The sequence below is a fragment of the Trachypithecus francoisi genome, unplaced genomic scaffold (assembly GCF_009764315.1).
Source record: "Trachypithecus francoisi isolate TF-2019V2 unplaced genomic scaffold, Tfra_2.0 Lachesis_group13, whole genome shotgun sequence".
NCBI lineage: Eukaryota > Metazoa > Chordata > Mammalia > Primates > Cercopithecidae > Trachypithecus > Trachypithecus francoisi.
The window spans coordinates 11,311,992-11,335,408 of NW_022681458.1; the positions used below are offsets into that span (position 1 = coordinate 11,311,992).

A 23,417-nucleotide genomic window follows, 5' to 3' on the forward strand; every position below is an offset into this window, starting at 1 on the left:
CCAAGTCTTTGCTATTGTGAATAGTGCCGCTGTGAAGGTTTTTAGTTCGCATTTAGCTCTTCAAGCCATCTAGATTTACTTTTGTATAGTGTGAGGTGTGAGGGACCCAAACCCTACTCTTTTTCCTGATAATGGAACCCATTTCAGTTGCCTTAGAATCAATTCTTTTCTCTCTCTTTTCCCCACTAGTAGTCCCCTTGGTCTTACAAATGTTTTGTTGTAAAACTATCTATGAATGTGGCTTTGTAATGATGAGGCTTTTTAACTTTTACTCTTGACAGAGCTGAGGAAACCTTTTTTTATCATATTCATGAATTTCGATATTTTGTTTTAAAATTAAAAATTAGATACAAATGAATGTTCATATGAGAAAAAAATGCTCACTTAGTGAAAATAATCATTGATGCAAAAATACTTAAAATATTTATTTCTCCCAGTTAGAGGCTATATGTATTCATCAATTTATTCCATATTTATTGCTGCCTAGTATGTATGAATAGCTGCTCTAAGACATGAAGATCATTCAGTGACAAATATGGTATGTCAATGATACTGCAATCCATATTCAACTATGATTAGTCCGAGTGTATTAGATGGCTAAAACTGTATGGCTTAACTTGATACTGTGGAGTCAGATGGTGATCAAGTAACATGAATATCTTATCAATTATCAATAAATGCAACAGAGAATGTGTACCCATGCTGCATGCCCACTCCGAGAGCACTGAGACTAGGGCAGGTGATAACTGGGTGTGGCCTTTGAAGATTTCCAGCATTTGTGACTCCAAAGTAGCCAGGAGGAGGAGGAGGACTTGGGTAGTGCAGGTAAGCTGCTTCTTGGTAGAAGCCTGGGGTTCCAAAGCAGAGATTGACTTCTAAGATGCCAGTACAGGGATGGAAATGAGAGACAAAGCAGCCCTCCGAGGGCAAGGGCGGGAGCAAAGCGAAAGGATCCGAGGTGGTTGCTCAAGCCCCTGGTGCTGATTTTGCTTGGCCTTAGGTGTTTCTTGTGAGGCTTGGGAGGACCAGCCTGCCCTGAAGTCCTGAGGTCTCAGTGGATCGTGGTCATGCACTTTATTCCCTTGCCTCACTGCATTTTGTTTTGTCAGACTTGAGTGCTGCCTACACTAAATTCATAATCTGGTAGAAAAGCTGTTGGTAAAGCTTTCAACACACTGCCTTTAAAGAGGAGACACTTGACAATTTCCTTTTGCCTCATTTTCTTTTAGGTTTTGTGAATGATTCTGTGACTAAGTCTATTGTGGCTTTGCGCTTAACTCTGGTGGTGAAGGTCAGCACCTGCGTGCCGGGGGAGAGCCACGCAAGTGACTTGGAATGTTCAGGAAAAGGAAAATGCACCACGAAGCCGTCAGAGGTAAGGGGATGCCTGGCAGCATGCAAATACATATATTTACCTGAATAAATACATAAGTATGTATGTGTTCTTACCCCTTTCATCCTTGCTCTCTCTCTCTCTCTCTCTCTCTCAAGCCAAGTTGAGATATACATTCCTTTTTTTTTGGTTTTGAGATGGGGTCTCGCTGTGTTGCCCAGGCTGGAGTGCTGTGGTGTGATCTTGGCTTACTGCAACCTCTGGCTCCTGGTTCAAGTGATTCTCCTGTCTCAGCCTCCCAAGTAGCTGGGACCACAGGCATGCACCACCATGCCCTGCTAATTTTTTTATTCTTAGTAGAGACAGGGTTTCGCCATGTTGGCCTGGCTGGTCTGGAACTCCTGGCCTCAAGCCATCCCCCCACCTTGGCCTCCCACAGTGCTGGGATTACAGGCATGAGCCGCTGTGCCCAGTCCAACAGATAAAATTTAACCATTACAAGATTCTATTTTTCTAATTCCTTGTTGCCTCCTTTCAACTCAGTTAACTCCCTTGCTCATAAACTTAAGGGAGTAGTTTTAAAACTGAAATGGTGGTTGGACATAGGACATGAGTATTTAGAGACTTCAGGACTGAAGATTTCAGTTTGGGACTCATCTGAATGTGAATGGAATTAAAACCACTGGGATGGGGAAAGTACACTTTGTACATTAGCAAGAGTGGAAAGGAAGAAAACAAGCGCATGTGCTGAAGAATCCCCCCAAATGTACGGCTTCAATTATATGTCAGTATGCAACATATAGATATTTAAATCTCCATGTGATTTTCAAAGTAATTGTAATAAATTTGTGTAGTGATAGATCCTCTTGCTTTGGTATAAAGTAGAGATTTTGTGAGAAGTAGCGGTCATTATATCCAGTAGTACAATCAAGAGAAATGGAAGAAAGAAAAGGTAAACGCAGTCATTCACTTACCCGTTTGGGGGACTGTTGCATGCCAATGTGGTAATTTCCTCCTTAGGCTTTGCTTTTCCCTGGCTATGATAATAGAGTTACAGACTTCAGAGGAAAGTAAGAGAAGAAACCGAGAAGAGGCATGGACGAGATGACCCATTACCTTTGCTCTTTGAGGAGCTGACATCAGAAACACTATGGGAACCCTGAGCCCTGTTCCGCTTTTTCTTCAGCAGATGTGGCCAGGGCATGGGGCAAGGCCCAAATACAGCTTCCTCCTCTGCCTCCTGTTTTCTGTTTCCAGGCAGCAGTTTGGGAGTCAGAAGAACAGAGGACCATAGCAGTCATTGAGGTCAACCTTCATCGGTATAGAACTCCTTTAAAACATACTTTTTTTTTTTTGAGACAGAGTCTTGCTGTGATACCCAGGCTGGAGTGCAATGGTGCGATCTTGGCTCACTGCAACCTCACCTTCTGGGTTTAAGCGATTCTCCTGCCTCAGCCTCCCAAGTAGCTGGGATTACAGGCATGTGCCACTATGTCCAGCTAATTTTTGTATTTTTAGCAGAGACAAGGTTTCACCATGTTGGCCAGGCTGGCCTCAAACTCCTGACCTCAAGTGATCTGCATGCCTCAGCCTCCCAAAGTGTTGGGTTTACAGGCGTGAGCCACTGCACCTGGCCTAGAGCTTCCTTAAAATATTTTGCAGGTGGACTCCAGGATCCCCCTGAAGATCTCTAACAAGGAAGACTTCATAGCTTACAAGGGGGCCTATTCCAGTAGGGGGCGTCTATTCCCCTCACCACTCGCTACATCCATCCCCAGCACCTTTTCTTTATTTTCCTTTCTAGTTATACACATATTTCTGTTGGAGTTAATGTTCAGTGGCAGTGGATTCCCAACCCCCAAAAGAGCATGGTTTGTTTGAGATTTTGAGGGTAGCACAGGTAGGTTTTCTTTGGTGATGCCTTCTTGTGGGAATGTCAGCACATTGGGTACTAGTGGACTTTGACAAGTGAGAGGAGGGGGACTGGCAGAAAGAATATTGGCAGAAGCTTTCAAGTACTGTTCTTGTCATCTTGGAAAACCTGCGACTTCCTGTTAGCTGTAATATTGCAGCTACTTAAATATAGCATTTTCTGGCCAGGTGCAGTGGCTCACTCCTGTAATCCCAGCACTTTGGGAGGCTGAAGCTGGTGGATGACCTGAGGTCAGTAGTTCGAGACCAGCCTGGCCAACATGATGAAACCCTGTCTCTACTAAAAATACAAAAATCAGCCGGGTGTGGTGGTGGGTGCCTGTAATCCCAGCTACTCAGGAGGCGGCAGGAGAATTGCTTGAACCCAGAAGGTGAGGTTGCAGTGAGCCAAGATTGTGCCATTGCACTCCAGCCTGGGCAACAAGAGCTGAACTCTGAATCAAAAAAATATAAATAAATAAATAAATAAAATATATAAATATATTTAATAAAAATAATATAAATAACAGATATATAGCATTTTCCTGTAGGATATTCCTTGGAGGAGGCAGAATGTGGTCAGGAACCCAAAAGCGTAGTGAAAGTGATCATTTCTGCTAAATCTTTGAAGAAGAACACAAATGGAAAACCTAAGCCCAGACTCTCCCTGCTTGTAGGAGTGAGGCGAGCCACTAGAGTGAGACCAGGAGGTGCAGAGCCAGGAGGCTCCTTCCAGGAGGCCAAGCCCGTCATTTACATCCCATGGCCTCCTGTCTCTGCCAGTTTGGACCAGTCTGCTCTTCTTCCTGAAGAGAAACCTCATGTATCAACATACTTTATGGGAAAAAAATGTGAAAGACACTCAGTGTTCTTCTGTGACAGTCATGGCTAGGGAGGGGTAAAATAACCGGAGAAAACAAGACAAGGCCAAGGAGAACATATTTGATAAGGAGGTGCCAGAAGAGAGGAAGGGTGAGAGACTGAGAAAAGCCACTGGCCCGGGGTGGAGGAGGGTCAGGCCTTCCTGCCTTCCTGCCTTCCTGGTGAGCCTGCAGGGAGGAGGAGGAGACACACAGATCTTCCCCCAGGCCTTCTCACACTTCCCAGTGAATAATTTTGAGGTCTGATTAGCTCTGAAAAAGTTAATATTGGCACAAGAGAAGTGTCCTATAAGAGAACCCAGAATTTTTGATTGATAAAGTGGTGAGGTTCATTGTGAGCTTTCTTTTCTTACGGGTGGCTCTTCTGGAGAAACGTTTATTCTGTAAGGCGGTCGTCATGTTGTTTTAATGTATGTGTGTTGTGGGCTTCTCTACAGGCAAACTCTAGCTAGGAGGCTCTGCCTGGAAGCTTCAAATGGACTCATTGAAAAGGCAATAGAGGTAGGTGTGTAGCACCTGGCAGGGAACTTGGCCAGCCTTGTCAAATGTGAAAAAAAGTGACTCAAACACTGTGGTGAAGAATCCAAATTAGTTTTAGCAGATCCTTTCAGAGGCAGCATATCTCCATTAGGGGGTAGCAGCTTCTTTGAAGAGCTTCCAGTGCCTTTGGGCTAACACCTCCTCCTTCTGTATTGCCTCCCGGCTCCACCTCAGCTGTTTCTGGTAGAGCCTCTGCTGTCATTGATTCTGTGTTGCCCTTCAGTGAATTTAAGGAAACTGTGGCAATAATCTTATCTGAGCCATTATTATTACCCCTCAGTGACTCTAAGCAAATGATTAGGTTGGCGTGATCATGTCCATTTCATTCTAAGACGCACCACCTTGATGCACACTGTTAAGTTGGAGAGAAATGTCTGGGGGGACTTGAACTCCCTAAGGCAGGAACAGAGGGAATGGAAAATCTGTTTTTTTTTTTGTTTGTTTGTTTTTTGGTGCCTACTTGGGTTCCTGTGACTTTTTGTGATTGTTGCAATGGCTGTTTCCATATCTTAGAAGTAGCTTGCTAGCAATGAAAGACTGTTGTCATCAATGTTTTTTTTTTTCTTTTTACTGTTTCCTAAAATTAGAAGTTATATAGTCCAACCTTCCACCCAATGTAAGAATCCACTCCATAGCACAAAACAAATAGAACTGTATTTTGTGATTTAATTTTATTGTTTCTAATCATTTTTATGTCTTTTTATTATATCATCCATCAAAATAAAAGCAACTCTGTAATTTCCACCCCGCTTTCATTTGGTAATGGAACTCATTTCTTTTCTGTCAGAGACACTTGGGCAAGGGCGTATTTCACAATTCCGAGCTGATGGGTGGTTTGTGATAAAGCTCAAGCTTGCTGTTCTTGATATTGCAGTATTTGGGGAAGGTCTTTATAAATGTTTACTTCAATACTGCAAGGAGCTCTCTGTTGTTGAACACTCCTTTTCTGTTACCAAGGGTTGATTCTGATCTTTCCTTCTCCTTAAAAAGAACTTTAGATCTCTCTTTGAACGTGGTCACCAAGGTTGTTAGGCTACCAGCGGCTGCCTATTGGTGATTGACTGCTTAATTATCTTACGGGTGAGTGTCAGGGCGTCAGCATGGGGCTCTTGTTGGTTTAGGCCTTAATTCTTCTTTAGATCCAAATTAGATTCCATGGACTAAGTCTCTCTAGGTCAAGAAATTTGTATTTGGAGGAACAGGAACATTGGATGGAGATTATATGTATATAATGATATATATAATCTATATTATATAATTAATATATAATATATAAATTATATAATCATATATATATGTGTGATTTGTTTTAAGGAACTGGCTCATGCAATTGTGGAGTCTTGGCAAGTGCAAAATCTAATGGGGGACTATAGACTGGAGACTCAGGAAAGAGTTGCAGTTTGAGTCCAAAGACTGTCTGCATGCAGAATCCCATCTTGTGTAGCAGAGGTCAGCTTTTTGTTCTCTTTGGGTCTTTAACTGATTGGATGAGGCCACTCACATTATGAAGGGCAATCTACTTTTCTTAGCCCATTTATGCTGGAGGATACAATTTTTTGAATTTTTGTATATATAAGTGAATAATCAGACCTTGGCAATGACCTTGAGCAGTAGGATATAAATAACTCCCACATGCTTAGCATTCCAATAATGGAACACTAGGTATATTAAACTGTACTGATTTCATCCAAAACACCTTCACAGAAACATCCAGAATGATGTTTGACCAAACATCTGGACACCGTGGCACAGCCAAGTTGATACATAAAATTAACCACCACCAGATTCTCTCTCTTCTTCTAATTCCCTATTGCCCCCTTTCCACCCAGTTGAATCCCTTCCCCCCAAAGTTAAGTTTGCCCCTGGCGAAAAGTCATATTCCAGGTATGAATATGCTGGAATATTCATAAGGCATCCATTTGCTCAGCTGTGGATGCCTTTTGTTGGGCAGCAGGGTGATTCTGATGCCAGAGCAGATTGTGGACAACAGTTCTGAAAACAGAGGCCTCAGAAAAATGCTTCTCATCTGTCCCTTCCTACTGACTCCTTAAAGGACATGCATAACATCTTTTCATCCAAGGATTATGTTGGTAATGATTTCAAGTCCACATGGAGTTAATAATAAAGATAAATGCTAGATAGTGATATAATGGTTCAATAACGATCCCACAGTTTTCCTGTTGGTTGGCTCTGGCCTATGTTCATACGTAAATGGGATCAGGACTCCAGTCTGAGAAGGCTCCCTAGAAACCTCACTATCTCTTGCCTTAGGAATCCACCATCCTTAATCTACTAGGATTGCATACCAGAGCTGACCACTGAGACTTTGTTTTGAGAGAGAATTGAGCTGGCATCATGCTCAAGTCTTCTAGAGCCCAGGGGTGGGTCTGTCTCTGAGAGAAGCTCTTCCATTTCTGGCGCCTGATGAGTCCTGACTTCTGTGACATCTCTGACTTCTGTGACATCTCCTCCTACCTTTGGAGTTTGAAGTCTCAAGCTCTGGGAAGTCCTACTCTTCTTACCTACAACTGACTTCTTTCAGTTGGGTTTGGTTTATTGGAAATGATCCATGACCCGAACCAGTTACTTTGTCCATTGCTTGATAATACCCACTGTCCTTGTTCTATAGCCCGTGTGGCCAAGATGGGAGACACTGTCCTTTCAGGTCCGTGTCTGCCTCGTATCTGTTTTCTGCTGTTCCAAAACCGTGTGCCTCCTTTTTAGGACTCCCTGTAAATGATCATTTCTTGGGCTTGTCTATTTCCAGACTTACTCACAGAGTGACACACACGCCATGGCTGATGTACGAGCAGCCTCTTCATTGTCTGACCCCAGCCCCTCCCACAACCCCTGCACCCCCAGTTCCACCCTCAGATCTCTGTGGTTTTGCTCATGCTGCTCCGCATCTGGAGTGCTTATCTGCCTCACTGGCCCTGCTCCCTCTGAGCCTCTACCACTTACCCTTGCACCTCCCCAACTATTTTTCAGGCTCAACTCAAAATCTTCCTGCTTCCAGAGCTGTCCCTAATCCCCAGTGGGAAGTAGGTCCCTCCTCTGAAGTCCTGTAGAATTTTCCTTCTGTTGTGGGAACACATGACTTTTGATTTATGCTTCTATGTCTTTATATTCATTAATGTTTTACATTCGCTTCATTGTAGGGTTATTGAACACCTGCTGTGTGTCTGGTATCCTGTAGGCTCTGGGGGATACATACTAGTCTAGCAAGACATGGCCTCTGAGAAGCAGTTACAAGGTCGCGGGGACAGGGTGCTGGATGAGTAACTCGTAGATTAGAGAGCAGTGTGTTGTGTGCTGTGGGAGAGGTTTGCAAGTCCATTTCTGAGAGCCCAGAGACATGTCTGACTCAGATGCGAGATCACGGAGAACCTCCTTTGGAATCTCAGAAGGTGAGCTCTTCAACGTTAGTGACTGTGCCTGGTTCATTCAGTATCTGTCGTAAAAACTAGCATGGTGCTTCCCAAACGGGATGCTCAGGAACTGTTTATGAACTGGACGAAAATAAACAAAAGAACGGAAATAAGATATGAATCCAGTTGTCTGAGTTTTGAGTTAGATATGTGCTTTGAGTTCGATACTTGCTCAGTATAGGAGCATGAAAAGTAAATGGTGAATTTAGTTTTACAAAATAGTGAGAAAATGTTCTCTGATCTAAGGCCGTCTTACAGATTGTGTGACCCAGAAAGTTGTAGTAACCTTTTGGGAACATTTTAAGCAGCATTGCCAGTTCTTCCCTAGCATTTCAAAAAGAAGTAGGTCAGGAGAATTTGAACCCATGGATCTTTGATGCTATCCTCTGTTGGTATGAAAGCATCAGTGAACTCCCCTTCAGGTTCGGAAGTGGGAATGTACAGAAGCACAAGAGAAGATGTCATCTTCACTCACCCATCACTTCCCTGAGAGCTCATTCCTCCACATCATTAGTGCAACACAAAAGTCCTCATGAGACCTTGAAAGGCACCGTGACCTGGTTGGGTTATAAGAAAGGAACAGGATGGGAGGGGAGCCGAGGGAGCCCACAAAGAATCAAAGGAAAGACCTTCCCTGCATCCTTTTCAGCACCAAAACTGCAGCTTGCAAGGAGGACATCAGAACATACAGTTACTTTGTAATAGTTCTGTTCAGTGTGTGGTGGGCTTAGGTGCCCAGAGTTCTGCCAGCACTCTGGAGGAATTTCTCCTTTCACTAGGGAAGGAAACAGTGAGGGGGGTGCAGAGTGGGATAGTGAATGGGAAATACTTGATAAACTAGTGGCAAGTGTTATTACAGATAAAAGAGGCTAATTTATTATAAGAAATTATTTTTCTTGGGCCGGGCACAGTGGCTCACGCCTGTGATCCCAGCACTTTTGGAGGCCGAGGGGGAGAATCACCTGAGATGGGAAGTTCAAGACCAGCCTGACCAGCATGGAGAAACCCCGTCTCTACTAAAAATACAAAATTACCACCAAAAATGATACATATGTGACATAATGCATATGTTAGTCTGATTTATTCATTCCACAGTATATACTTAAAATTTATTCTTAGCAATTTTCAGGTATACAGCATCATTAACTACAGTCACCATGTTGTACAATAAATCTCTTGAACTTAAAAAAAATACAAAATTAGCCGGGCATGGTGACGCATGCCTGTAATCCCAACTACTCGGGAGGCTGAGGCAGGAGAGTCATTTGAACCCAGGAGGCGGAGGTTGTGGTGAGATGAGATTGCGCCATTGCACTCCAGCCTGAGCGACAAGAGAGAAACACTGTCTCAAAAAAAAAAAAAAAAAAAAAAATTCTGAGATGAGGGAAACCCTTTCTTTTGACTAAATAAATAGCTTTATGACAATGTACATTAAACATTTTTGGGTCAGAGAGCAGATGCTCCAGACTTAATGCTAACGTGAAGATATCTGAGATACGTTTATTTGCTAACAGCAGGGTGATTTCTTCCACAGATTTTACTTGCAGAAACTGCTTTGTGGACCTCTGAGAGAGAAAGTGCTTTCATGAATAATAAAAGTACAATAATAATTATCAGAAATACATTAACCATAGAGATCGTAAGAGTAAGTGCAGCCCAGCTGTTGCTTTTTTTAATGGGTAAAGAATAAGCCTGTCTAGAATTTCATTGACTTGTGTTTGAATTATAATTCTTGGTACTAATGTAATTAAAAAGCCATTGCTGCATTTTATGTTACAGAACAGAAGGATGATTGTATCGTTGCCTGCACAGAAAATGCAATAACATATTTGAATCATTTATTATAAATTAAAAAAATAATTCTAAGATTATCTCCCAAAGGATAGACATCATGTTTCTATTTCAGGAGGTCGAAATATATGTCCCATGTGGACAGTTATAGAGGCATTGGGGAATGGTGGTGGTGTGCTAAATATATTAGGGCGAGGATTATATCATTGGTGACATTTTCGGGGTCAGAGAATTTAGAGTAGAAGGGGATTTTAGAGGTCTCTCCACCTATTTTATCTTAAACACCAGGAAATCAAGGTCTAAGAGATATTTGAGTCATTTATCCAAGGCCCAAGAGCTAATTTTTGGTAAAGGCAGAATAAGAATGAAGGGAGATTTCTGGGCTTTTCTCTGGGGTTCCTCCTGCTGAGCAACACTGCCTCTAATGCCCTCCACCCCCAGCAGTGTCCTCTAGGAGGACATTCAGTATTATAGCAGCCTTTGTAGCCCATTCGGTGTCCTTATGCAAAGTTTTAATGTTTACTATGGGAAAAAACAGGTAGCAGGTAGAAATACATTTTTGGTTTTTTTATTGTTTTTTGGCAGGGTCGGGGGTTGACCTTATGGCATTTTGGTGCAGCATTCTCAAACCTTAATGTGCACGTGAATCATATGAGGATCTTGTTAAATGCAGAATGTGACCAGTGGGTCTGGGATGGCCCTGAGATGCTCTGCAAGCGATGCCTACGCTGCCAGCCTGGGGACCACGGACCTTAGACCAACACACTAAAGGCAGGGGTCTCATGACCTTTCAGAGAGACGTAGAAGATTCAGCCCCCTCTCTTCCATGATCTTATTTGGCATGTGTTGTACTGGGGCACAAAACTCCCTGGGTTTTTCTGTCTCCAGAGCAAAGTCTGAGAAAATGAGGGTACAGGTGAAATCAGTAATTTGGGGAAATGTGAGAATTCCCACAGGTGTGGCCCGCAGCCTTCATACGCCGCCAGGAACTGTCTATGTGCGGCCCGATTTCACACTTCATTTGCTACAGATTTTAAGTCTTTACAAAGAGGAGAGATACTCATGTCATAACTGTATGGGAGACATAACTATTGTTCTTAGATTTTAATTCATAATGTTTAATATGCAGAAATAAGCCTCTGGCTAGACTTTTATGCCCAAGAGCAGAACATGATCACTTTGGAGCTTGGTGAGTCAGCTTTCCTTGTTCTTCCTCCCCCTGGAATGCTTATGCCTTTGTCCTATTTTTCAGTTCATAAGTCAGTGTGCATGTGAGAGCCGCTGGAAACAAATGGCTCTGCCTGGGGTGGGTGCCTGTATGGGGCTGCTGCCTCATTGCCCCTCTGTAGGGACCTGAAAACCATCTGCTTGCTCCCAGAGAGGGGTCTCTTCCACTTATCACCATGGAGGATTCATTCATTTTCATTCTGTCATCCAGTCTTTTGTGAGCATCTTTTGTCTATCAGGCACAGACTAAGCTCCAGCCAAACCAGGGTGAGGACACAGATGTGTCCCTGCTGACCTGATATTTCATGTCAGAAAACTGGCATTGGAAGTCACTGACCTCCCCGCTTATCTGAGGCCTAAATCTCCTGTAAACCGTTTCCAACCTCAGTCTTCCTCAGACTCTAACTATGTATCTAGCCAATGACTATCAGATGCAAGTTGGTACTTCTTTCAGATTTTGAGGGAAAAACTCCTTTTAGCATTTCCCCACCATGGTCTTCGGTCCTCTGCACCCACTCCAAATATGGCTTTAAATTATAAGGGGACTCATCTATTTCCCTGAAGTCTGATGAGATTAGACCTTTAGTTTGTCTCATGGTAATTGCTCCATTCCTTCTTTGAACTCATCTTACATTTTAAAAATCAGTCTGGGCTGGGCGTGGTGGCTCACACCTGTAATCCCAGCACTTTGGGAGGCTGAGGTGGGTGCATCACCTGAGGTCAGGAGTTCGAGAACAGCCTGACCAACATGATGAAACCCCATCTCTACTAAAAATACAATTAGCTGGGTGTGGTGGCGCACACCTGTAATCGCAGCTACTAGGGAGGCTGAGGCAGGAGAATCGCCGGAACCTGGGAGGCGGAGTTTGCAGTGAGCCGAGATCATGCCACGGTACTCCAGCCTTGGCAACAGAGTGAGACTGTCTCAGAAAAAAAAAAAAAATCAGTCTGGCTTTACAACATCTCCTTCCAAGTTGTGGGGTGTCAGGTGGTTTCCGAGTGACCAGCTGCATGTGTCTGAGGATGCTGCTATTAGGGGATGGTATAGTAGCACTTTTTCGAACCACCAATGGACTCTGGGCATTGGCAACTAATGAGTCTTAATGGCAGGCAGGGTTGGATTTGGAAACTTTCTCCAAGATATTAGTTGAGATCTACTGGCCCTCTGGACAAACATTACCCCCCTCACTGGACTTCCATCACCCTTTTGTTTTCAGAACTTGACCCGTTTTCTGCCTATTGAATTATAGACTCGAAGATTTGTCTACTGGGTACTGTTAGTTGTTTTATTTAAAAAACTGTTTGGCTTCACCTAGCCTTGTGGTTTTTAGACATTTTGGTCTCAAGATCCCTTACATTCTTAGAAATGATTGAGAACCCCAAAGAGCTTTTGTCGATTGGGTTGTATCTATTGATATTTAATGCATTAAATTAAAACCAAGGAATTAAAAAATATAGCCAGGCACGGTGGCTCATGCCTGTAATCTCAGCACTTTGGGAGGCCGATGCAGGCCAATCACCTGCGGTCAGGAGTTTAAGACTGGCCTAGCCAACATGGCGAAACCCCGTCTCTACTAAAATTACAAAAATTAGCTGGGTGTGGTGGTGGGTGCCTATAATCCCAGCTACTTGGGAGGGTGAGTCAGGAGAATTGCTTGAACCCAGGTGACAGAGGTTGCAGTGAGTCGAGATCGTGCCAGGGCACTCCAGCCTGGGCAACAGAGCGAGACTCTGTCTCAAAAAAAAAAAAAAAAAAAAGAATAATTAAAAAATATAAATTCATCTTATTAGTAAACCCAATAAACTCATCACATGTTAACATAATAATACCTTTTAAATGAATAATAATTATAGGTCTAAAACAAAACAAAATAGAAGAGTGGCATTGTTTTCATTTTTACAAATTTCTTTAATGTCTGGTTTAAACGAAGACAGCTGGATTTTCACATTTGCTTTTGCATTCAATCTGTTGCAATATGTTGTTTTGGTTGAAGTCTAAGAAGAAAATACAACCCAATAGATACTTAGTTGGAAATGGGATACATGTTTTAATAGCCTTTCAGATATTTGTGGATATTCTTGAAAATACTCCAAAATTTGACATGTGAAAGATTCTTAAAGGTTAATTCAATGTGGACTCTGAAGCCATATCAAATGCTTGTAGTCTGTTTCATTACAATCTATTTGTCTGTTTCATTACCATCTATTGGTCTTTTCATTACAATCTATTTGTCTGTTTCATTACCATCTATTGGTCTGTTACATTACAATCTATTGGTCTGTTTCGTTACAATCTATTTGTCTATTTTGTTACAATCTATTGGCCTGTTTCATTACAATCTATTGGTCTATTCCATTGCGATCTATTGGTCTGTCTTGTGTTTTGGATCTTTTGCCCGTAAATGGGTTTGGTAACATCACACATCAGTCCTTTGGAAAGCATTGGATCACTGAGTTATACAGAGTTTCCAAATGTTGACGCATTTCATTTTACAATATCAAAAAAATCACATCTGGTCATCAGAAAAGTCTTTAAGTATTGGGAATCTGTCAAGCTAGTATAAAAGTTTTCTAAAATTCTAATTTGCTCTTGAAAGCTCAGATTTTATCTCTGACAACAAAAACTGTTGGTTATTTTCCTTGAAGTGACAGGCTCACTTTGTTCATTTGAGAGAAAATGTCTGCCAAATAGCCATGTCTGAATAACCACAGTTTGTCTTTCGGTCATTTTTTTAAGGAAAAAGGGTGTTCCATGAAAAATGGACGAGCTCAGGTCACGGCAAACGATGGCCCAAGTGTGCTTTCTTGAGGGAGCCATGGTGCTTCCCGTGTGGAGCAGGAAGGCCTGGTGCGCACATTCCGTTGTCAGACAGAATGTTGGAAAGATGTGCACTCCACGGTTGAGAGTGCATTCATCAAATTTTAATTTTTATTGTCGCATCAAGGACTTTCGAGGTGAAACTGACATTTTTTTCCTCTCTGCAAATGCCTAGTGATGGTGATGATCCCAGTCTACTGCTTCAAAGCCGTGGCTTTGCCTCTTACTGAGGCATCAGCAGTTTCTCTTACTATTGTTTGTACATCTTTGGTGTCCATGTCAACAGAGTGGAAAAGGCACATCATGTCTTAATATTATTATAAAATTGGTTTGACCTCATGGACCTCCTGAAAGGCTCTCAGGGACCCACTAGAGTACTGGAAATCACATTTTGAGATCCTCTGTTCTGGTTCAGGCCATGCCTCTAATCCTTTTTGTCTAGACCTGTTTTGACTTTGTTTACCTTTAACTTATTATTCTGAGCACCCTCAGTTGAGTTTTGAATAATTCAGTTTTTTCTCTCTTTGATCTTGAAAATCCACACAATAGTCTCTCCTCTGTGGTGATTCTTTGAATGGCTTCCTTGTGACAGCTCTGGGTCAATCTACTAAAAGCAGATTTGACAAACTCCCCATCTTTGTCTGCTCCTTGATCCCCTCAACCCCATCTCTTCCATTTCCACCCACACCCCCACACCCAGCCCGAGATCAGCAGCTGTCTCCCTTATTATTCCAAAGGCACTTTCTCTCCCTTCCCTTCTCTGCCAGCAGCCCACATGCAGCCAGGTTAGAAGTGAACTGAGCATTCCCCCAAGTCCTGCTGAAAGATAAAATGAAAGCCAGCCAATTAAAGTTATAGAAATCTTCTAAAGTGGTTAAAACCAACTTTTCTGATAAACATTGTTGAAAACTTTCTAGACAGTAAAAAGAAACAAGGAAATTGAGCCGTTGCTTTCCAGGAAATTGGTCGGCTTCCCTGGGCTTCATTTCTTGGGTTCCACCCGGGACCTGGGACCTTCTCCTTGCAGGAAGGCCTGAGAATTTGCCCCTGGATCTTTATGTTGGGAAGACAGTCATGATGGTGGGGAGGAAGCCAGATCATAGCAACCAAGGAGGAGCTTTGGCAATCTGTGGGGCTTGCCTTTTTGGTAAGTTTGACATTGAAAAGAAGGACAGAGTGGGATGGTACCTGAGTGGGAAATTTGGTCAAAAGAAAGGCTTTTGCTTCTAGAGCAGAGGATGCATCACGTTGAAATAGGCCGAGGGAAAGAAACTGGCAGCTGGGGAGGTGGGAGCTGTTGGAATGGTTAGGTGGGGTGTAATTAACAGATGAAGGTCTTGGGGGGGATGGAATTAACAGAGGTGGGGAAAGCTGCAGAGAAGGGGAGGAAACCTTCCTTTTCTGAGCAAGTGATGTCAGGCAAAAGACTTGACAGAGGTGCTACATTTTAAAAATGGAGGTGAAATTCAAATGACATAAAATTAACCATTTTAAGGTGAACTATTCAATGGCATTAAGTACATTCAGCTTCATGCAGCCACCACCTCTGTCTAGTTCCAAAACATTCTCATCGCCCCCAAAATAAAGCCCCATATTCATTAAGCAGTTACTCCCCATTTGTCCCTTTCCCAACCCCTGTCAACCACCAATCTGCATTCTGTCTCTGTGGATTTACTGCTCTGGACATTTCATATAAAGGGAATCATATTAAATGGACCTTTTGTGTCTGCTTCTTTCACTCAGCATAATGTTTTCTGTCCCATCCATATTGTAGCATGTATCACTACTTCCTTACTTTATATGGCTGGATAATGTTCCATTGTATGGATATACCACAAGGTCCATTTATCACTGATAGACATTTGGGTTGTTTCTACCTTTTGGCTATTGTGGTTAATGCTGCTATGAACATGTCTGTACAAGTATTTGTTTGAGTCCTTGTTTTCAGTTCTTTTGGGTGAATACCTAAGGAGTAGAATTGCTGGTTCACATGCCAATTCTGTGTTTTACTTTTTGAGGAGTTACCAAAGTGTTTTTTGCAGCGGCTGAAACATTTTGCATTCCCACCAGCAATGTACAAGTGTTCTAATGTCTCCATATACAAACACTTTTTCTTTTCCATTTGTTTTGATTCTTGCCATCCTGTGAGTGTGAATTGGTATCTTGTGCTTTTGACTTGCATGTCTCTAATTATCAATGATGCTATGTTAATCAAAGCTTTATGAAAAAAATATTATAGGTGCTTTATGTCTTTGGAAAAAAATGAGTTTCCCCAACCAAACTGAATTCCAACCATATGCTGTTTGTCCATGAGGCCCATCTGGGTTACAGGGCAAGAAACAATGGTGCACATCACTTTGTTGAATTGCTTGAGAGCAGCACTCCTGGAAATACTGGATTGCTTTGCTTTGGATGGAGGTAGCTGATTGAATTTTCTGGGAGCTGCCTTGAATATTGGCCTAGGTTAGGGCAGAGCTGGCATATCTGCTCACTCTCTGGTTATGCTTTGTCTGAGAGTCTTTTAGAAGCTTGGTTTGTTTCTAGGGAACGTAAAATAAGACAAATTCAGAGAAGATGGTACCCTAATATTGCCTTGACCCAAAAAGAAGTCACCACCACTGTGGGAAAAGAGCAGGTCACACCTCACCCCCAGCATCTGTCAGGCTGTCATGAATGCTCGAATGGGTTTCTTCCTTTAGATTGCCTTTTCCTTGTACTGCAAGAATAATTCCAAGAAACTTGGCCTAAACCCACATATCTGTTACCGATTGGTAACAGGGGAATCATTCTGTACTCAATTTTCTTTCACATAATGGGCATTTTAAAGCTAAGATCAGCATTTAATTGAGTCACAGGCATTAGTTCTTTCCAAGTTCATAGCAGAGGAGAGTTTCTAGTTTAATGATATTTCTGTGGTTAAATAGGATATTTCCAAGTCAATAAGGCATAGAGAAGCTGACTCCAGAAGGGAATGAGAAAGCTCCCCCTGCAATTTGGCAGCTGCTCAGTAATGGACAAACCCAGCAAGGTTGCTACAGGCCTTCTCAGACTGTTGCCATGAATACAGTCATCTCTCTTTTGTGTGACTGTAGTTAGTTTCCATGCAATTTCTGGGCAGAAAATTTGAGCCGTGTCTCAGTCCTCAGACAGAAGTGGTTATGTGATATGTGCAATGGGATGTCGTTTAGGTCTCGAATGGAGAAAGAAGGGCACAGGGGACTCTAACATGACAGTCTTCCTGGGAATCTGAAGAGGCCCTGGCAAATGTAGAACGTCCCAGAGTTGCCCAGAGTTTAAAGGTCATTAATTATGTAGGACATCAGAGCTGTCATTTATGCATTTTGTTTTTGCACAGTGACAATATTTTGGCAGGAATCTGGGGAAACATTGAAGTATATGAACAGAGTAAGTACCTATAGCTGTTTATAGAATACCATTTATATATTTCATAAATAATTATGCATGTGTGTTTAGGTCTATATCTATAGAAAAACTTAAAATTTTTTTTTACTGTTTCTCTCTTCATTCTATCTCCACATTATAGTTCAATAAGTGCTTTTTAAACTTCTTTAGTGTGTTCTTCATTTTTCTCTTCTATTAACCTTCTTCATTTTTTTTTAAGACTTGAGGTCTCCATCCTGGCTGACACAGTGAAACCCCGTCTCTACTAAAAATATGATAAACTAGCCGGGTGCGGTGGCGCGTGCCTGTAGTCCCAGCTACTTAGGAGGCTGAGGCAGGAGAATGGCGTGAACTCAGGAGGCAGAGCTTGCAGTGAGCTGAGATCGCGCCACTGCACTCCAGCCTGGGTGACAGAGCGAGACGCTGCCTCAAAAAAAAAAAAAAAAAAAAAAGACTTGAGGTCTCATTCTGCCACCCATGCTGGTGTGCAGTGGTGTGATTACTGCAGCCTTGACCTCTCAGACTCAACCGATCCTCCTGCCTCAGTCTCCTGAGCAGCTGGGACCACAGGTGTGTACCAGCTTACACCCAGCAAATTTTTTATTTTTTGTAGAGACGGTATCCCTATGTTGCCCAGGCTGGTCTTGAACTTCTGGGCTCAAGGAATTCTTCTGCCTTGGCCTCTCAGAGTGTTGGGATTACAGGTGTGAGCCATTGCATTGCACCTGGCCTCTTCTTCATTTCTTTATGTGCTTTCTCATTAGCATTTTACCTTTACCTTTTTTTCTTGTAATTTTCTGGTCTTAGTTTGATTTCCTATAGATGTAAGTGTTGGTAAGCAAAGTACTACAGGTGTGAGTAATGGACAGTTGAACAAAATCATACACATTAGCCAAATTAAATGTTAATTCCAGAAGTATTAATGTTCAGTTGAAAGTAAAATATTAAAGGGATGAGTTATATATGTCATGAAAGCACCAACTGAAGTGATGATGAAACAATCTTCCGAGGAAGTGTGGTCAGGGTCTTGGATGGAAAAATAGCCTTTGGAAAGATGGGTGGCTGAATGGCAAGGGTCGTAGTTAGCTTAGAGGTTGGAGGAGATCAAGGTGGAGCTTAACCACAGACAATGGGAACTTGTAGTATCCAGTCACTTATCATCAAGCTTGAATGATTTTCATTGATTTTTCAGCCGAAGCTCGCTCCTCTATTGTTAGGATTTCTTCATACATGGTAGATTTGAAGATTTAAAAAAAAAAAAGTATCATGTTGTGGTATCTAAAAACAAAAGCAGCAAGCAGACTTGCCTTTTGCCTGTAGGGCTTTCTCAGGTTGCTAAAATGAATGAAGCTGTGAGAAGTACGGGCTTCCATATTTAGATTAGCATAATATTATGCATCCATTTTCTACCAGAAGAACAATCCATTTTGCAATTGAATCACATATACTCCCTGACATTAGCTTGATTGAAATCCACAGGCTACTAATGAGGCATCAGTCCCATTGCTGTGCCCTGGTAGGAAGCATCTCCCACCTGCCACAGCCCTGGGACATGGACATTTTCTTTACCTGAATTATCCAATGGAAACAGAGGCTCTAGGGAGTTAAGTGACACAATCTCAGTAAGGACTGGAATTTAGAAAATTTTTAGCACTGCAAAGGCACTCACATTTTTCAATTTTGTTTAGAGCAGTAAGAAGCATGGGAAGGCGTTATTTGTGTTGCCTAGTTGGAGAGAGGATTCAAGGGGACAGCAAATATTTATGTGTTCCTGTCCTCAGTCCAGGTGATGTTCAGCATGGGCTTCCATATTTGTACAAAATCATCTGATAAAGTAGGAGGTTTCATGGCCCTGCGGAAGCCAGCAGACTTGCGGGGAGAGATCAGGGTTCAATGTCTGACTCCAGCATTTACTGACATTGCACTTCTTATTTCCCAAGAGCCTTGGTATCCCTATCAGATCCTGGGGATGATAGAAACATCTGTGTCACAGGGCTCTGGTGGGTGGAAGGTCTTAGGCTGCACAAATCTGTGTAAACGCTGGAAAAATTTCTAATGGAAATTGAAATAACATCACATAGGTGGAAACACTTTGTAGAGTATTTTCCCAGTAAAAGGTGGCACATGTGAGGCACAAACCATGAAAGAAGCCATCGGTTGCCTCCGTCAATAGTCACCTTCTCATGGTCCTCATTGCACTTGGCATCCTGACCCTGTTATCCTAGGAAGTTTCTGCCACCACTCATCCTCTTTTGAGTGACCCAGGACTCTTCTGACCAACACAAGGGATTGTAATTGGCTTTAGTGGAAATCACTGGGGCTAGACTCGCGTCTAATTTCCCTTTTGGAGTTCTAATGTTGCAGGCAGATTAGAACTTTCTTCTTGTTGGAAGAAAGTTGATACTTAAATTTCTGAGTTCGAGTCATTAGCACATGCTCCATTCACTGGCATGTAATTTTTTTAAAGACCTGTATTGTGACAAGTGTTGGTGCAGCTGACCACAGAAATGTGCCGCTTGCCTCATTTTTTAGCCATTGCTTTGAAGCTCTACTCAGCTAAATGTATTTCAGTTTTGCGGTTAAAATATAAAATTGTTGATGTATATCAATTTTAGCCAGAAATACTCGAATATATAATCATTCCCCATCCCAAAAAGAAAGCTGATACATAGGTCTTCTAAAAAATTGAGAAACCATAGCTACCAGCCAGGAGTGATAGTAGGAGGAAATAACTTTAAAATTTATTATGAAGTTTTTGCTTCTGAGCAAAACGTTCTTTTTAAAAAATAGAAGTAACTCAAACATTGATACAATCCAGTTGCCCATGCTGTTGGACAGAAGGCACTGAGGTAAGATTCAAAGCTGTCTAGGGTGGTTTCTTAACCCCAAATTTCCTTGAGACACCAGCCTGGCGGGCTGCCTGGATTTTGTTCTTTGAACTTAATTCCTGTATAATAAAGGCATGGCTTTCTATTTAAATGCAAATGTCCCTAAAATAGTAACACATTAAGGTGTTATCTATTACTAAAACTGGAACAACTCATTTTAATTGGGGGTTGGTTTCAGTGAACGTGAGAATAGTAGATCATTCTAGAATGTAGGTGCAACTTGTAGGTATGGGCTGTGAGAACAGGGATCTGGGTTTGGGGAGGTGAGAATCATCATATATGAGTGCATATCTGAGTCTCGTGTCTGGGTTTCATTTCAGAAACAGGGGAAGCTGGTGGTATTTGAATTATTCTTCTGAGGCAGAGGTTATGCCAAATAAACCAGGCTATGTTTTAAAGGAGCTTTGCAGGCTCTGGGAGAATCCCTCACCTGATGATGTGGACAACCTTGAGACTCATTTCACAGCAAAAGCCTAGTTATGCAGCTTTCGGAGAGGACAGGTGCTTAGGCCAACTCACAGGATCTTTTTCTTTTTAACATGAGCCTCTGTAACTAATACTTAGAAAAAAGAATTTGAGGTTGGCTTCCACACTAAGGACCGTAGTAGATGGCAGCCATACTGCAAGGCGATTGGCCTTTGCTGCAGGCTGAGCATATGAATGAGGACGTGACGTAATGTTTTTTCCAGCACCTAGATGGATCTCTGTTGGCTCAAAGACTTCCACACCCTACACCCCTGTGACAGGCATTTTCACCATTCCCATCATCAGATGGGGACACAGAGGCTCTAGGGCAGGAGTCTCCTACTCTGGGCCACAGACTGGTACCTGCCCATGGCCTGTTAGGAATCAGGCCGCATAGTAGAAAGTGAGTGGCGGGCGAGCGAGCATTACCGCCGGATCTCCACCTCCTGTCAGATCAGAGGAGGCATTAGATTCTCATAGGAGCGCAAACCCTGTTGTGAACTGTGCATGTGAAGAATCCAGGTTGCGCCCTCCTTATGAGGATCTAGCTAATGCTTGGTGAGCTGAGGTGGAATAGTTTCATCCCAAAACCATCCCCGTACTCCTGTCCAGGCAAAAATTGTCTTCCATGAAACTGGTCCCTGGTGCCAAAGAGGTTGGGGACTGCTGCTCTAGGGTATTAAGCATGGATTTCATTTCCTCTGAATAAGAGAGCCTGAATTCAATATCCTAGTCTAGGGATCATAAATGAGTTAGGAAAGAAACTATAAGCATCCTAATGGTTAAAATATGATACATTAACCAAGGTACTTTTGAGAGGAAGAGGTGAGCAATGTTAATGTTCTTAAATTCAAAGTCGTATGCAGATTTCCTTTCTTGCTCAGAATTGGAGGATTAAATTATCACACAAAAGAAATCGCTTTGTGTGAATATTATAGATTAATAAAAATTCAAAGGCAAGCAAGGTTCATTTTGTTTGTGAATTTTTCTAATTTTTTTTTGCCACTCTTGAGTTAGATATGTTGATAAGTTTCTTCCAGAGATTATTAAAATGATTATTTTTCTAATTAATCTGGAGAAACACATTTATTAGATCTAACCTGCCTTTTGTTCAATATTAAAATAGTGAAATCAACAAGGATTTAATGAGATAAGATTTAATTAAGATGAATGGTAGGACTTTCCCACCTTTGCTGATGTTATATTAGTTTGTGTGGGTATAGATTCAATAAAGTAAGAAATAATCCCAGCACTTTGGGAGGCTGAGGCAGGTGGATTATCTGAGGTCAGGAGTTTGAAACCAGCTGGCCAACACAGTGAAACCCCCATCTCTACTAAAAATACAAAAAATTAGCCGGGTGCGGTGACATATGCCTGTAGTCCCAGCTACTTGGGAGGCTGAGGCAGGAGAATTGCTTGAACCTGGCAGGCGGAGGTTACAGTGAGCCAAGATCGCACCACTGCACTCCAGCCTGGGCAACAAGAGCAAAACTTAGTCTCAAAAATAAATAATAATAAATAAAGCAAGAAATGCATTGATTAGATCAGAGACTATAGAAATAAAATGGCAAGTGTTTTTCTTTAAATGCTGAAGAAAGCTTTTTAGTTAACTTCCATGATATCAAGGATTACATAAAACTCTTGGAATTTAGGCTATATCAGTATTTAGATTTAAGTGTATATTGTTATTTCTATAGGAAAACGATGGACTGTAAAGCTGGCATTCACTTCCTGTTAGGAAGACTAAAGTAATTCCTTATGTCAGCTTTATGCAATGTTCTACTTTTAAATTGATTTACAGTCTCTCTCTTTGCATTAGACTTGAGGCCATCCACAAAAATACATAAATCATAAAATAACCTATTAACAGGAAAGTTGATGTGAAGACTGAGGCAAAGAATTTTAGGTTGACTAGGAAAATGAAACTGGGTTAAAGTTACAGATGCACAGAAGAAGGCCCACATCCCTGCTAAAGATGGGCATCGAGACACACTCATATTTTTTAGCTTCAGCCCATGATGTTATGAACCACACATGTGAATGAGCCCCATGGGAATGAGGAGAGACAGGGAAACAGGGATGGAGGAAGGGAGTCGAGAGAAGAACCACACATCAGAGTGATGCGCTGAGATGGCAGCCTCCTCATTAAAGGGGGCGTGGCCCAGGGGAGTTCGTCACGTCCATCTCCCTATCTCAGGATCTTGAGTTTCGGATGGTGACAAACATCTTGAGAACTCAATGGTTCAGCCCCAGAAGAACAAAAACTGCCGCTCAGGATTGATCTAGGACCAGCCCAGAGCAATCAGAGTGTTAGAAACAGTCAGGGCACTGGGGACTCTCTATAAGGGATCAAGGGCTTCACCCTTTTACCTGGACCAGGTGTGGGTGCAGGTGCAGCTCCTGCCTGGTGTCCACAGCTGTTTGGGCATTTGATTCTTCCCTATCTCCAAGATTTGTGAAGGGCTGGGTAATCTTAATGGGAAAAAAAGAGACTGAGGAAGCTGGGGTTTGGGGATCTTACCCCAGCCCAATTTCTGATCTCTGCATACAACCTGGTTCATGAATCTAGCCTGTGATTTGATTTGATTTCCTTGCCTCACTCCTGCAGGAACTGGGAAGGAGGACCAGTCAACCGTCCTGTGTCATGAATACAGCAATTGTGTTTATGTCTGCACTGACTCCTGTGTTACTGGATAGGTGTTTTTGAATATCAGTTGTGTCATTTTAGAGCTT

General features: G+C 42.3%; 1 protein-coding gene across 1 annotated transcript in view; it reads left to right on the top strand.

The window, feature by feature from the left end:
• DNER (delta/notch like EGF repeat containing) overlaps positions 1-23,417 on the top strand; it is a 379,388-nt gene that overhangs the window by 186,707 nt on the left and 169,264 nt on the right. Inside the window, exon 5 of the mRNA XM_033229959.1 lies at positions 1,230-1,375. Within this exon, the coding sequence (XP_033085850.1) occupies positions 1,230-1,375 (146 nt within the window). The remainder of the gene's footprint in view (positions 1-1,229; positions 1,376-23,417) is intronic.